The sequence below is a fragment of the Accipiter gentilis genome, chromosome 4, assembly GCF_929443795.1.
Source record: "Accipiter gentilis chromosome 4, bAccGen1.1, whole genome shotgun sequence".
Classification (NCBI taxonomy): Eukaryota; Metazoa; Chordata; class Aves; order Accipitriformes; family Accipitridae; genus Astur; species Astur gentilis.
This window is the reverse complement of record NC_064883.1, coordinates 21,709,710-21,726,317: the sequence shown is the minus strand read 5'-3', so window position 1 is coordinate 21,726,317 and position 16,608 is coordinate 21,709,710. Positions and strand designations below refer to the sequence as shown.

At 38.7% G+C, this 16,608-nt stretch overlaps 1 protein-coding gene across 2 annotated transcripts in view; it reads right to left on the bottom strand.

Annotated features, from left to right (window-relative positions):
* CDK6 (cyclin dependent kinase 6) overlaps positions 1-16,608 on the bottom strand; it is a 140,253-nt gene that overhangs the window by 83,050 nt on the left and 40,595 nt on the right. For both annotated transcript variants that reach the window (XM_049798584.1, XM_049798583.1), the window contains exon 4: positions 291-458. In XM_049798584.1, the coding sequence (XP_049654541.1) occupies positions 291-458 (168 nt within the window). The remainder of the gene's footprint in view (positions 1-290; positions 459-16,608) is intronic.

Below are 16,608 nucleotides of genomic sequence, written 5' to 3'. Positions count from 1 at the left end.
GTTGGTATCACAACAGAAGCTAGACTGATAGAGTTTCAGAAAAGTAGCACATACCTATCCTTCAGTAATCAGTCATGATTTCATTTAGAACCAGTAATCGATTGCTCGTACAAAGTAACCACGACAACTTCAATCCTGGCTGGAAAGCAATTGTTTTTGGAGACACAAGTGACTTCAATTGCAGAGATGGTTCTAGAAGCAGCGTTATAATATGGGATAAAAAGCCAGAAACATAGAGAGTAAAGAACACTGCTGCATTAGAAGAAAAATAAAAGCCTCCAGAAACTTACCACTGAGGTAAGAGCCATCTGAAAACTGTAGATTCGTGCAAGGCCAAAGTCAGCTAACTTTATCTGTCCGTTGCTGGTTACAAGGATATTTTGAGGTTTCAGGTCCCGATGCACCACACGATGTGAATGCAGAAAATCCAGTCCCCGAAACAGCTGAAGCATCATATCCTAAATATAAATAAGAAACCAATATGCAATTATCAAGACAAGGTGGCAAACAAGTAAATTCCCTGTCATAGTCTGCAAAACTAATTTAACAAATATTGACATAAATATGTGCACAGAAGATAAAAACAACTATTAATATAAAATGGGCAGGATGTTGCCAGAACCAGCTGACTCGAACAGGTGTCCTTATCAAGTTAATGTATTGTTTCTAGTTGAATTATTTGAGGTTGATTGATAGAAGTATAAAGACTGGTCAACATACTTAAAAGATACAGCAAAAGCACATCTGTAAATCCCAGGACAACTTCAAAAGAATGCTGTCCAAGTAAGAAAGATAGATACATAGCAGCTTTTTGCTCTTAACTTAAAAACACACACCACTTTGCCTCTCACAAGTTTATGCTTTGTCCTGCCCGAGTGAAGTGAAATTTTATCATTCACTTCAACAGGCATAAGGATCTGTTTCAATCAGAAAAACTGTTTAAATGACAATTTCACCAGAATTTAATGTTTTAGAGGGATAAAGTTTACTTGGCAAAACCTGTTGTATAGAATTTCCTGAACAGGACAGAAACTACCTTTAGATCAAAGTTTAGCACTAAATCAGTGTAATAATAATAAGTAACTGTTCTCATTTTCCTTTCTGTTTTGTTATATTGATGCAATCTTCTATGACATTTCCACAGCTGAAGAAACTTTTTCATCTGTACTCATGTTTTCACATTAATCTTAGTAATGCGAAAGGAATGAACCAACAGACTCAAAACTAAATAGCAGAAATCCCCTGAATTCCAACTTAGAAGGATACCATCAACTTGAATATTATCTTTGCAAAAATAGGTATTTACAAGAAGGTGCTGCAACAAGTAAGAAATAAAAGGGATAAAGAAAAAGTTCATTTTCTGTATGCACTTGACTTGAGTTCATGAAATCCCAGCTCTGTGTTTGCTGGTGACATATGCCCTTTCCATAAGCCATGCAGCAAGGTGTCTACCAATCCTGCTACTAGCAACCAAAATGATCTTGGAGAGGTGCATAGCATTAAACATGAGAAAACATGAGATGGATAAATTGAAGTTGGTGGCTTTTGTTGTTCTCTATGGACTTGGGCATGTTTCAAGTAAATATTCAAGGCACACTATTAAAAGGAATGATATCTGAAAATGGATTTAAAAATAGCTCAAAACATTCAACTTGATAACATTGCTTTACCTGTATGCATTTTTAAGTTACACTTCATAGACATTGCTATATAATTTAATACAAAATTATTATTCTCATGTAATGTTCCCTGATCATCTCTACAGAAAGTATAAAATGTATAGATATTAAGGCTGGAAGCTCTAATCTGACCTCTGGTAAAACATGGCCATTTCTATACATAGCCTATAACTCTGTCTGCCAAACAGTAGTAACAGTGGGCTGCTCATAAAGTAACCAGTTTTTATTTGAAGACTCTTATGATGGAGATATTACCACAGAACTATGGATGCTGTAAGAGCATTTAGTTATTATCACCTCTGAAGGACGGTGGTAAACTGAGAACGCCATTCCCTGTTAGCTGATGCCTTTTATTCCCTTTGCTTCCCCAGGAAAAATTGAGATCTGATAATTTTGATAGCTAGTATAATAGGGTTTGCACCTTTAAAACAAACATACAAAGGGTATTGAATCCTCATGAATTTATATAATTTCCCTTTGCAGTTCAGAAATATGTGGAAGAGGACTAGGACTACAGCTCTGCAAGTTTCAGTCATCAGTAGAATTAATACATGCCATATCTGCTCACTCTGTGCTATTATAACTTAAATCAAATCCCAACAGTCTTTGGATCAGTCTTGAAGATGTAAAGAACATGCCAAGGTCATTTAAAGCGTGGGGTTATCTTATCTTAAGTAGGTACTTAATGGTTTCACTGAATTTGGGCCTAATTTTTTTTTATTCCAGGTAGGCATAATATCAGATGAAATAAGGAAATAATTTAAAGAATTTAAGGATTAGTCAGTAGACCCTGGTGAGTCCCTTTTTGGTGACATTTCTGCATCCTACTCATTTGTCAAGTATGTAAACTCATTCCTGCAGTTACCAAACATATCAAGAATATTTTTTTCCCTACAACTGACGCTGGTTTTGTTTCAACTTTCTTCCTCAAGCTCAGCAAATGCAATTCTGCTCTGCTAGTTGCAAGTTGCAAGCAATGTCTTCAATTTCTAAATTCAGAGTCTTCTTCCAGGCACAGGTAAAAAAAGAAAATATTTGAAAATGGAAACTGGTATATCTTTTCCTCCCCCCACAGGACTCAAAAGATTAATATAATTTACTGAAGTTTTTGTTACAAAAAATGAGATGTGCCACAGAAAAGTGTACCAAGAAAGTGTAAATTTAAAAGGTATTAGAAAGAAGAAGAAAAACTGGGGAAAAAAGTGCTGTATTTCCTCTTCCAGGAAATTCAGAGTTAGTCCATACAGGCTATTCTCCAGTATTGATTTTGGACTGTTGGTTATGCTCTTTTGCTATCCCTTATAACTTACTATTACATGTATGAACAGATTTCAGTTCAAAATTATCTTGGAAGAACGGTTCAAAGATTCATGTATGTAAAGAAGGGCACTTTGATGTAAAAAGACCATTTGATATTTGTGATTCATTATTGTCCTGTTTTTAACTTCTCAGCCAGTTAGAAAAAGAGCCGAAACCAAAATCACATGACATAGGCTTATTATTATGCACTTTAAATACAGAATACCAAATTGTGCAGCTCATATTCAAATTAATACCAAATATCATTTGATATTTGTTTGCACTAATAGATTTTCAATATCAAAGCAAACAAAAGAGAGAGCTTTGAAAGTACTTTTTTATCCATAATGAACAATTTATTTTGTGCTGTACATAAGCCCAGTCAAAAACCATTAGGCCTCACATTTGAAAAATGACTTCATGCTCTTAGCCAGTCACTTGCAAGAAACATCAGACTCAGTCTGGGCTGTGTCTTTTCTTTGATACTGTAACTAGTATCAGAAGATACTAACTTTGCTAGCAAATGGGATAAAGGCCATAAACATGCACAATCCAGATCACTACCTAATTAAATAAGGATAATTCCACTCATCTGATGGAAATGCATCCATTTTTATTAGTGATGATTACCCAGTATTATCTCAATTTCCAAAATCTAGAAATAACTGCAAGAGAGTCTTCATGTGCCTCAGAGATTAGTTTGTTCTATGTCTGCTTTTCCCTGAGAAATTTTCTGTAGTAGCTAGGCATACCATACTCTGGAATTACAGTTAAAATCATATTTCAGAAGTTGATTGAAAAAATGATCAATTCTATTTGACAAACAAGAAGATTCATGCCTTCGCAGATTTGAGGAACAAGTTCTAATGAGTCATGATCAAACCTCTCCTGACGCCTATCAGATGTTCTTTGTTTATTGTATGTTTACAAACATAGACACAGAACAGCGCCTGTTGTTTCAGATTAGAGATTTCTGCCATGCTTCTAACATCACAAAACCTACTATGGCTGTTGCCCAAGTTGAAGATATATACATTATTCCACTGTGATTACTTTCAGATAATCATGGCTTTACAATGTTTTCCCTTTTCAGGCTACATTTTCCATGTGGTCTATGCACAAATCTAAAATATTTATCGATAACTCAGTTGAAAACTGAGCTATTTGGGGATGCAATGAACAAATACACTTTCCTTAGAGGCAAATATCTTAGTAGCTTTAGTTTTGTAAAAGCCTCATAATGGAAACAGTTAGGAGCAAAATTTGTTATGGAAGTGCTGCACCTTTTGCATGTTCCGCCATAAATGGTATTGGTGATGGCATTGCTTAGTCTGATATTTACTGAATTTGTCAGCACTGAATGTCAGGACCAAATAACGATGAACTTTTCAAGCAATACCATATTATGTCATGAGTCTCAATAATACACAGAAATATGTCCTGCATATTCTGCTTCAGGCATCAGCGAGGATGGGGATAGGCTTAGAGTTGGGCTGAGCAGCTGCTGTTGCTGCCTCTGCCAAAGGCCGGCTTCAAAGCTCACATTTCCAACTCAGGGGCAGCAAGGAGCAGAAAGCCTTGATTTCCTACAGACTTTTGTCTCCTCCTTGTCCTATCCCCTCTTGACTCTATGTTTCACTGACCCCTCTTAACCCTCCTCCAGCTTCTGACCCATAAAACCCTTCCAAGCCATTGGTTTTCAAAATACCACTCTGATCCTTTAGAGTCACTCACCATCTTGACTTCCAGCTAAAATATCTGTCAATTGCCTGCAGTAACTTACTTGTTGTTTAACACCAGCCAGATTCTCGGGAGTACTTTGCCTGCCTAATCCAAATGAGGATGTCATGGCTGTCAACCAAATAATTCAAGTAGCTACTCAAAGAAAACAGAAAGTACGGAGTTGTTTTGGGTGTTGGTGCCCAGGTGCTGGCAGCCGGGGCTGCAGGGACCTCTGTCAGGGAAGACCAGGGGCTGCCCTGTGCCAGACATGGCCAGTTCCAGCCGGTTCCAGCTGGCTCCAGCGGTCCCACCGCAGCGCACAGCTGGGCCTGTCAGCCAAGATGGCGGCTCCTCTGTGAAAACGTATTTAAGAAAGGGCAGAAAAGGCTGGAGGGAAAGAAGAGGAGGGAACAAAAGGAGTGAGAAATGGCACAGGGAACACCAAGATGAGAGGAGGAGGAGGAAGAAGAGAAAGAGGAGGTACTCCATGGTGGAGCGGATATCCGCACTACAGCCAGTGGAGGATCCCCATTGGAGCAGGTGGGTATTCCTCAGGGAACTGCAGCCTGTGGAGAGGGCCTATGCTGGAGCAGGCAGAAAGTGTGAGGAGGAAGGAGCGGCAGAGAGGAGCTGCTATGGACTGACCACAGCCCCTCACACCCCATGTCCCTGTGCTGCTCAGGGTGGGGGGAGTAAAGGAGTGATGTGGAGCCTGGAAAAAGGCAGGGGAAGGTGTTCTTTGAATGTTTGCCTTTTTTCCCCACTACCTGAATTAGCAATTAAATACCTATCTTAATTGGCATTAAACTAAGTTCATTTTCCCCAAGGTGAGTCTGTTTTGTTCATGATAGTAATTGGTAAGCAATCTCCCTGTCTTATCTCAGCCCATGAGCTTTCTTGTTCATTATTTTCTGTAGCCATCTTGCTGAGGTGAGGAGAGTGAGTGAGCAGCTGGGTGGGAGTTTGGCTGTTGGGCTAGGCTAACCCACCACCAAGGTAAAGGTATAGATGCTAGATTTTGTCTTTGTAAAGGAGGACACAGCATGATGCAACCTAAAGGAAAACACTGAGAATAATATGTCTTCAGAGAACGCATGCACCCAGAAGTAACATACACATATGAATGGCTGCTCATTATGTGAAGCTGACATTTTTCCACCACTGACTTGTATGTGAAGGAAGAAAAACCTTTAACCAGATTGCCCTTGGTCATGGTGATAAGAGTTCCTAATATCAGAAAAAGTAAGTCTGTGGAAGCCCACAAATATACTCAGTTGTATCACCAGATAAAAGCACCACAGTACAGATCCTTGTCAACTACAACAGGCCCTAAATTTGTACTAACGCACAGGCTTTTTATGGCTTTTTTTTTTTTTTTTTAACCTGCCTATTTTCCTCTTCCTGCTCAATTTCTGTGCTAACAATTGGTAAAACACAACAATGCTTTGGAATCTCCTAACATTTCTCCTACTCCTCTGTGGAATATCTCACGCACCTGCACAACAACCTGCATCTTTCATCCAGAGCTTGTATCTATTTATAACTCATTTTTCTCTTTTTGCTGAGCAGAATGGAATGTCCCTATTTTGGATGGCAGGTGTTGGGATACTTGTCCTGAACATTTCCTGTAGGACTGTTTGCATGAGACAACCGCAAGTGTAAACAAAGGGAAAGAGTTTTAGACAGCAATGTGTAATGAATCAGTCAAGCTAGTCTGATGAAAAGGCTCACTGCCTCTCAGCCAACAGCAGGACTCTCTCTGAGCAGAAGAGGAGCAGGATGAGACTTCCTTCATAGCCTACAGGATTATGCAGAACCCCCAACCATCAGATCGCTTTCATTTTAAAGGCTGTTTTTTGAACATGCTGGAATGAAAGTTTAAAGAGTTTTCACATTCTCTGGGGCCTATTTTTGAAGCAGAATATTACAGCACTTCTATGGTTATACTTTGTAACAAACAGTCAACATTAATTAATGCCAAAAAAACAATGGCATTCCTGAAGAATTACACAGTACAGATACATGAATAGCAAAAGACATGATTAATGTTGTTACACTGAATCCCAAAGGCATTCGTAATAATGTAGTGACTCCTTGTTAAATGCAGCAATTTTCTTTTTTAAATCTTGTCCTCACACTGGGCTGGGTACCCATCACACCAGCCTATCTAGAATGCCATGACTGGGATGGTTGGGGCAGAGAAGCAATTTGCCACAGCCTATGGAGCTGCAAGATACTCTTGTCCCTGCAGCTGGGTGGCTGCAGTGGCTGGGACAGAGTAAGAGGCAGATAGATCCCTGCCCTTATGCCCTTTTCCTTCTTCTCTAAGGAGAAAGTTATTCTGATCTGTCTCCCCACAGGGCATTCCAAAAGGGGAGGAGGAGGCTGTGCTCTTTGCCTTCACCTAACCACATTACAGCCTCTCAGGAGTCATCCATGATCCAACCCAATATACACCCAGAATATGGAGCTCTTCCTTTTCCTTATATTGGGTAACAGTTTATCTCAGAGTAGTCCTCTTGCTTTCCATTAAAATATTCACAGGGTAAGGGTCACCCCCAGAGGAGAAGACTGCTGTGATATTCCTGTCAATTAACTAGAGTACCCACAGAACGTGAACTTCACAGCATGTTCAATTTAAACATGGTCACTGTTTTGATAAGAGAACAATAAATCCGAATGACCCATTCACTTAGTCGTATTAATCAACCTTACTGTACAAGATAAAACTTTCATTTTCAGTTCGTAGAATAAAATGTTGTGCAGAGAGAAAAAATACAGCAAATACATTTAGTGTATTATTAGCAGAAGGGAACTAATATCTGCCAAGCTCATGCAAGGAATTGGTCTAGTAATTGGTGTTTTGTATGCTGCTACCCTAAAAGTAAAAAAATTGTTGAAAATTAACATATATATATATTTAAATATGAAGTAAAATATTTCCATAATTATTTTTGAATTGTAAAATTATTTTAATCATATCAAAGATACTTTAATACACTCAGAGTAGGTTAACAGATATTTTAAAATATATTCTGATTTTAAACTACTTTGATAAGAAAGAAAGCACAGCTCAGACAAGTGATTCTGGATTATCCAGTTGTTAGGATGAAGAACCCTGAAGACATGCACACTGACAAAATTATGCATGTATGTATACATGAATTTTACTGTTTTGAATAATCCCATTGAAGGCAATGCTATCCATACTAATCCACTGCAAAAGCATAAACACTGAAATGAATATAGTTGGGTTGTTTTGTTGTTTTTTTTTTGGGGGGGGGGAGGTGTGTCTGGTTTTTTTAATGGCTAGAACTGTTTGTGTAACCATTTAAAAGATACAATACCTGGAGGACTGGAGTCTCTAGAAACACTGTTTTGAAGACTATTTTGGTTGCTATTAGAAGTAATAAGGTAACCAAGATTAGAAAGACCTAAATAAATTACTGTGGAATACAATAGTCAGTCAATCAGTTAATAGTCAATCTAGTAAAACCTGCAAATGTCACTATTCTGCATCGACCTGCCTGTATGTCATGAACATTGTATATCAGTCTCAAGCAAAAGTACTGCAACTGTGCACAAGATTCGGGAAAAAAGCAACAGTTGAACTGAATTATAAAAGTCCATGGTATTCTTTGAAAAAAGTTTGAGGTTAGTAATGCTATTGCATTGGCGTAAGTTTATGATTGAATTTTATGTATGTATATAATAGCTTTCAATGTACTAAGGCACTGTTTTCCTTTTATTGTCATGCTCCTGTTTGTAGACTGAATTCAATTTATAGCCACCACAGCACATTTAACATGTTCTAGTCCCTTTGCTTAAACTCACCAACTGTCCCTTCAGAAGGGAACAACTGAATTTGTACTGCCACAGGAGATCCTCACCAAGCACATTTTGGAGTGCTCCAAACACTTCCCAAACACCAGTGCTCACCAGCAGCAAAGGACACATAATTAAGACTAGATTAAGACAAATAGATGCACCCGATTGTGTTCAAGGAACTGTTCTGAGTAACCTTCTGTCTGCCCTCCTTAAAATAGAGACCTGGATTTTAGAGGTCTTTAAATGTTTCAATCTTAGTACATGTCTGTTTTACCAGTATCTTAATACTGCCAGATTTCCGTACTGATCTCAGTAGTTGTGAACCAAAGACCAAATCCCGTATATGAAATGTGTACTTAACATCTGTGGGATACATACATACATACACATGTATAGGCACACGTGGATGCATTTCATTTTGGGCAGATCAATATTAGTTTAAGTGTCTATAAGTCTTTCTACATTAATTTCTCATTTTATTCCTCAACACCTGTCAAGTCAGTGTACAATATAGATCTTTCAAGTTTTACTTTATCAGCTGCTATTTTTTACATTTGATGAAAAGAATTTGCATGACTGAAAGGAAACCTATAGAATTATTGTCCTACTTACTTATTTTCAGTAATTCAGTGTACCAAAAATTCCTATAAAAGTGGAATTACCAGACATGCAAATGAAATACATAACATTTTCTATCTGGCTACTGGTATTTTTAAGAGAAAATACATGCAAATTAAATGAGAACAGAGGGGAATTTTTTTTTAATAATTTGACAGAAATTGGCAAATGTGGCACTGTTACAAAGTCCTGTCCTGGCTGAGAAATTTTTACAGCAGGTAAATGTAACTTTTTGATTAACAATCTTTTTCACCACTCAAACCTTTCCAGTCTTTGTGCCCAGTAGAAAAACCAATAGAAGGCACAGCTCTTAACAGAATTTACAGATCTGAGCCTAGATAAGCAAACAAACAGATTTTTTTCCTGTATGTCTGGATGATATCATAAGTTTTGTACATCCCCAAATACTTTCTGGGAAACTTCCTTTCTTTTATTACAAGCTTTTCATAAAACTGTGTTGGAGACAGTGGTCTCTCACAGAGCATCCTGGATCGACAGTTGTTACCCCCTCTGTTCTCTTATTCCTCATACCATCTAAAAAAGAGATGAGGACTAAAACAAACCAAGAAATCCCCTAAACTCTTTACTGGCTCACCCAGTTGGTAAGCCCCATACAAACAACTTGAAATAGAATCTGTGATTTGTATGCATTGGCTCTGAAGCCCCTTCTGGCACATGTCTGGGGACTGACACCAGTCAAAATTTGGTATCTAAGTGTCACATCAGGTCAAGCTGGATAGCTGGGGCAAAGCTGCAGTTTGAATTCTGGAGTACACTTTTCATATAATTTCAGCTTCTTTAATGGTCATGTTTCTCAACAAGGCAAGTCATCCTTCTTTCGACTGATGCTGTGAGCCTCTTCCCTCTGGGGTAAAACTCAGACTTTCATTTGACTAAGTCAATCTGTTCTGGAGCACTGTGTATACTCCCCTAGCTCTGTCACCTCTCATTAGAGCTTAGTGCTTTCAGTTTTTAAAAGACATTCTTGATTGCTTCTAATAGTATATATTTCCTTCTCTCATTGTGGGACATCGTGGCCATTTCCTCTTCATAGACTTTGCTTCTGCATTCCTAGGCTGTATTTTGGGACATCCTAAGCGTATCATCACTTGTTTGCAATCCTTGTGGAAGCTCTCCTGATGTAATCAGAGAATTTAGTCCACCCAGAAAATCCACAAAGCTGGATGTGACTCTCTTTAACTACTTCAGTATGCTTCTGAGAGGACTTCACAAAAATCACTGTCTCAGTCCCTGGCAGAATCGACAAACTACAGTAAATTATCAATCACTGACGAGCCGATTCTCCTCCAGCGCTGCTCACACCAGTCCTTACAAGGAATGGTACCAACAAACAAAACCCCTTCCCTAGAGGAGGACACTGCTCATTCAGCACTACACCTATTTACCAGCACCTTCGTGACACTGTTGGTCATAATAGCTCTTTTTAATTTACTCAGACCCCATGAAGGGTTAAAAATATAGCATATGTTGACAGCCGACACTCCTCGCTAACAGGAAAGACACGTTGCTGTGGGGCCCAGGTCTCGGCTTCTCCTTCCCTGCAGCTGTCTGTGGATAGCAGCTAATTGTATCCACTTGTTTAACCTCGGGGATAACGTCTGGAGGGGACCAAGTGCCACAAGCATACTTTTTTTTTTAACGGTCATTTCCTCTCTGGTGTAACTTGCATGACAGCATGTGACAAGCAGAAATTAATGGGGACACTGCTGTGCCAATACCTCTTGAATTGCTTTGACACTGGCTGCAGGCTGCCTGCTTGGCCACCCAGCCAAGACCTCACATGAAACGTGGCAAGGGGCCCACAGCTCTATTCACTAACAAGCCAGCTGGTCAGTGATTAGAAAGCTGAAACAATGCTGTGCACATACATCAAGAAAAATGCTTTACAAAGACCTTCGGACTTAGGAGGTAAAGTCTCCTGGAAGAGTAAATCTGTAAATATGTCTTCTGGGGACTGCTAACTTAAGCTAACATTAGAGATAATGTGGAAGGCCCTGGAAGATGGCTGCCCTACGTTGTCACCTGAGCACAAGAAGGGCTAACCTCAGAACAAAGACTAACGTCTTAACATGATCAAAATCATGTGCAAACAGCTTAGACCACATGGATTCTGGTCCAGAGGAGCATGCAAATTATGTAAATAGATAGAGATTTATGACAGACTACTTCTCCTAATGGTCTATCAACACCTTGGCAACATTACTGACGTTTCTGCAAAACTTCTCATTGGATTTGTCTGCAGTCTGCCATCAAGAAGGCTGAGATTTGTTTATATGCTGATACATAACAACAAAGGATGAGACTTTAGAAGTATCCCAGGGGATCTAGATGACCAGATCTCCTACATCCAAGGCAGCTTTGAAGATTTCAGCCAAGACTTTTTTGAAAACTGTCAAACCCTTGGCTAGACACAAAAGGCTCAAGAAGACTGTTCTTTTAATTTCTCTCTCAGTTGTTTTTTTAAACAGTATCTACTAAAAATGCATGGGTTCTTTATGAAACACCTGCATAGCAACAAGAAAATAAATTGTGCTTCTTTAAAACTGAGAAAAAAGCAGTCAATAGGATCCTACAGATTAGAAACCCAAACATCATTTAAAATCAGTAGGACTTGGACACCTAATTCCTATGGCTCCTTCAAAGTTATAACTCAGTCCCGCAATTGTTTAATAGAAAACTTGTTTAAACTTATTATAACACAGGCCTGCTCCATTTCCTGATATACAAGGAAATATATTTTGTGATATATAACGATACATAAGAGCTCAAGGCACTGTAAAAGAGGCTGGCAGGACAGCAGAGTCACTTCTGTGAATTAGAAATTGGGGTTACTGTAAAATTTGGACTTTGGGCCTAATTAATTTTGATTACTTCCATCATAAAAATGTCTAGGAATTCAGCATAGTCATGAACAGCACTTTCAAGCTGAGGAAAAAGATGGCCTCATATTAGGTACAACCAAAGCCCGACGAAGTCACTAGGACTCTACCCATCAATTTTCAAAGACCTGAGCTGGTCTCACTGCTTTTTAATATTTCCATTCTCCTCCCACATTCATCGGAACCAGCAGGACCTTCAGAGAGGTGTAGCCAACCTTGTCTGAGACAAAAATGTCAGCATGACACCAGACATCAAAATACAGCTATTCTCTAGAATTAGACACTCTTTTAATAAATAGTTAACAGTTTTTATTAAAGATGTGAACACAGAGGAAAGTAAGAAGACAATCCCTTCCTAACGTCTCCTGGGAATACATAGTAAATAAAGCTCAGTTATGTACTTTTAAAAAGCCACTTTTTAATACTTTTTTTTGCTTGTAATGTACTTGCATGGCAGAAGTATCGTGATGCTCATCAGTGCTGTACAATGGCTCAACACTGCGGTCAGTTACTGCCCAAGCTCTAGTCACAGGAGTTCATTTAACTTTGCTGCCTCTCTTGCTCCATATTATAAATTCAGGGATAATGGTTAACTACTTCATGAGTGTTGCAAAGATTAACTGGTTAATGTTTGTTAAGTACTCCAAAGATCTAGAATTTGGTTTCAGTTATAAAGGCGTAACAACCTTCATGAAAACCAAGGATATACACAAGAGGAAAGATTTCTTGGATATAAGTTATGGGTAGAAATGGGCTTCAAGGAAGAGCCAAGAGGGGACAGTGGCCTACTGGGACCAGCTTGACCAGGAGCTTGAATCCAAGAATTGGACATGTAGCTTTGCAATGCTGTTATAGCATTGTATGAACTGTCAAAATAGTCTTCAGGATGCAAATCTTACTGATGCCTTCCTACACCTAAATCAAAAGTAGGGAAAAAAAGGAAGCACTCAGCAAATTAAGTTGTTCTCCATATTTACAGCAGCAGTTCATTTGCAATTCTATTACTTTGAATTAAAAAATCAATAGCTCTTGAACCGACAGCTTAACAAGGTGAACAGGCAAGCACTTTATCCTACAGACAAGGCATAGAGAAGAGATTTTGCAAGAAGAGTCAAGCAAGTGCACAAAATCTTTTTTTTTTCACCAAAAGGATGAGAAGTTTGTTAATAGCACCAAACTAGGGCAATGGCTGCCCATTCCCTTCCACTTACGTGGTCTATCCCTTTCTCCTTTCTTTACTGATTTCCTACCTTTTCCTTTACTTCTTTCTTTCCTCCTTTCATGTGCCTGCCTTGTTGCCCTTTCCTGCCCCATCCCCAGTTCTGAGCCTTCTCTCCATGCCTTCACTGCCCCCCATCCCACTCGGCCATTTCCTCTCTCACCACACTCACTCTCAGGCCCTGTGGTCCTACTCCATCTCTTTGGGTGCTTTGGGTTGACCTCCCACAGAGCGGGTCATTACCGAGCAAGGTAGGCCAGCAGAAGATGCCAGCTATTAGCAGGCCTCAGCAGCTCATCTCTGGATTTCGGGTATAACAAACTGTAACAGGTAGTGATGTGCCTGATGTTTGCTGTGGCTGCAGTGCTGGGATATGGTCCCACACATCTGCTGAGTCTCTCCAAATTGCCATGGGCTGTAGCCCCTCCAGTTCTGAGCAAAATGACACTGATTTACATTAGTGTAAACCTCGCCTTGTTTTGTTTTGAACACTTGACTGGTTCTTAAAAAAAAGGCATCTTCATCTCGTAGTGACACAATGAGCGATGAGCCTACTTATTCTTAATGTTAGGACAATAGTCAAGAATCAGCTCTGCTTTGGGACTGAGAGTGAGCCTTGGGCATGGGGAGAAAGGTGAAACATAAGAGTCAGTAATCTTGGGAGGGGAGAAGATTGCCTCCAGTGTTTCACAGGCACGATATTCTCTCTCCCCACCTCCCTGAATGCTAAACAAAACAAACTCTTAAGAGATTTTTAATAAAAATCCAAAGATACGTTAGAAGCTAACTCAGAAAAAGAGCCACGCAATGGAACCAACTGCTTCCAAGAAGAAGTATCTTTTGAAAGTGAAGTGTCACAAATGATGCACGTGACAAATGTAGCTTGTGACAAATGCATCATTGCTTCTCAAAAGGGTAACTTGTGACAAGCAAAAAAGTATGCTATTGGTTATGTAAGCCAATTTGGAAGACAAAACTACATGTCTTCTTGTGTATCTTCACTGTAACCATTCATGGAAAACCTATGAGAATAAAAGTAGCTACCATCCAGACAAACACCCTGGAGCACATACGCCTGTGCTTTGCTGAGTCAGGCCCTAGGAAGATAAGTCTTTTGTTTCCCTATCAACAAAAACCCCATTACAAATCATACAATACAATATCAAGCTCTATGTTATTCCAAAATGACAGTCAATTAAGTAGAAACAAACTGTATCTTCAGAAGGGTAAATGAGACAGGCTAGGGATCACTATCAAAGGACTTTTGTTTTCTTTTGTTTATTAAATAGCAACTGCATTATTTACTGCAGCTTTGCAAGCTAGTGAGCAGCTGGGTGTAACACATTTCCATGCTGTGTAACCTCTCCTTATGCTTCGTTAGATTCCTTATCAGGACCAGAAGAAAAGAAATCTCTCTGTTATGCTTTTCCTGTGGCAAAGGAAAAGACAAGATGATGACTTTCCAGCTCATTTCACTTGTACAACGTTCTCATCAATCACCATGGGGTAGGTCTTTGTTATTTTCACTGAAGGACTGTTCTTAGTTTTCTGTCACAATAAAGCGTGACTCCACTAACTAGCAAATCAAGGTTACCTCCACCACATTTGCAAAAGAACAAAATGCAAACGGAAGGCTAAAGCTACTTCTGAAATATTTTCTAAGGCCCCAGTTTCACAGACATAAACCTAAGCTGAATTAAGTCTAAATTCTTTTCATTGAAACGAAGGTTAAAGTCTGAAACAATCAGAGCAGTTGAGGTAAGGAAGCTAAACTAACCATTTCATCAAGAACCAGAAGTTTTCTGCTTGTTTTGCGACTTTCTGCTCCAGAAACCAAGTAAAGAAACTGTGGTTTATTTTTATTTTAAACTCTCTGTCAAGTATGCATCTCTTTGCAGTTTTGGTTCACTATAGCCCACGCAGCTTGGCCTCTATTCTCCTTTTCTCCTAATGTCTTCATTAAGCCCTATAGACATCAGCAGGAATTATGTGAGCAAACAAAAAGCAAGAAAGGGATATATTCTAATCAAGGCAAAAACAATAAAAAGAGCTTTGTAAGATGGTCTCTCCTCCTTTAACTTCATGTTTTTATATGTCTTTTCCTTTTTGGTCTGTGTTGTTTCTCACTGAATGACAGTTATACACAACATACTATTGTAATAACAAGCATATGGCTCAGAGATCGCTGTTGACTTTCTCAAGTCTCAAATTAGACATTTTTATTTAAAATGCATAAAAGACATCTGTATGCTCTTTCATTAAATGCATTTTACATTTGTAACATCCTACATATTCTTTTGGAACCATTTCCATTAAAATGCCGACTCTGGGTTTGGATAGCAAGTATTTCCTTTGTAACACTACGGGAGGAGTATGTTACTGTCAAAATTTCTCTCTAAAAAGTCCTTGCTAAAATATTTACTCTGCTTGTCAGAACAGGAATATCTGAAGTTAATTCCAAATGAAAGAATATTTTAGGATGAATCATAAACTAGATGTTAAAAAAAGGCAACACAGTGCCATTCCAGTGCCTCTTCCCTGCTGTAAAACTAAACGAAAAATGACTTTGCATTTGCATCCACAGAATATTGTAACATTTCGGAGCCTTCTGAGATTCCTTAATTGTAGTTATGCAAGAGAACTGTCACATCCTAAAACAAAGGACAAAAATTCAGCAGCTGAATTTACTGGCTTGGAAATGAAATGCTCTTAAGAGATGGCTAACATGTCTTCTTGATTATTTTTGGCATTTTAAAGCTGTAGTGCAATGCTTCCTATTGCATAGACCAAAGAAGCGGGACATTTTAGAAATATTTAGAATTTTTATGGCACTGTTTGTAAAGTCACATATTTAGCAACAGTGCAAACTGTTGAGCAGCAACCTTTGCAATTAAGCCACTAATTTCAGTGGACCCTTTATAGTATAAGACACTGTTCAACATTAATAAAGATATAATGCACTGGCTTCTAATGAGTTGGTCATGATAGTAAAAAACAGCTTCTTCTTCTAAATGCATATTCTCAAGGGTCACAATTTTCAAAGGCAAATAGGATAAATTCTGTGGCCAGAACAGTTATGATATTAATGAAAAAATAAATAAACAAAGCAGTCCATTAAACTTGTGATCCTACAGAGCCCTTTTCCATTACTGAGTCAGTTTACTATGATGACCAACCATGACACACTTTTGTGAATAGTCAGGAGCCTGGTTCCAAAGGCACAGACGTTGCTTACACATAAGTTTTGAGGGAAGACTACTTCCTCGCTCTGACACAGCATTTAAACACAAGCAAAATGCTTGTTTATGACTAATCCTAGACTACAGAAACAATGGTTTCAATT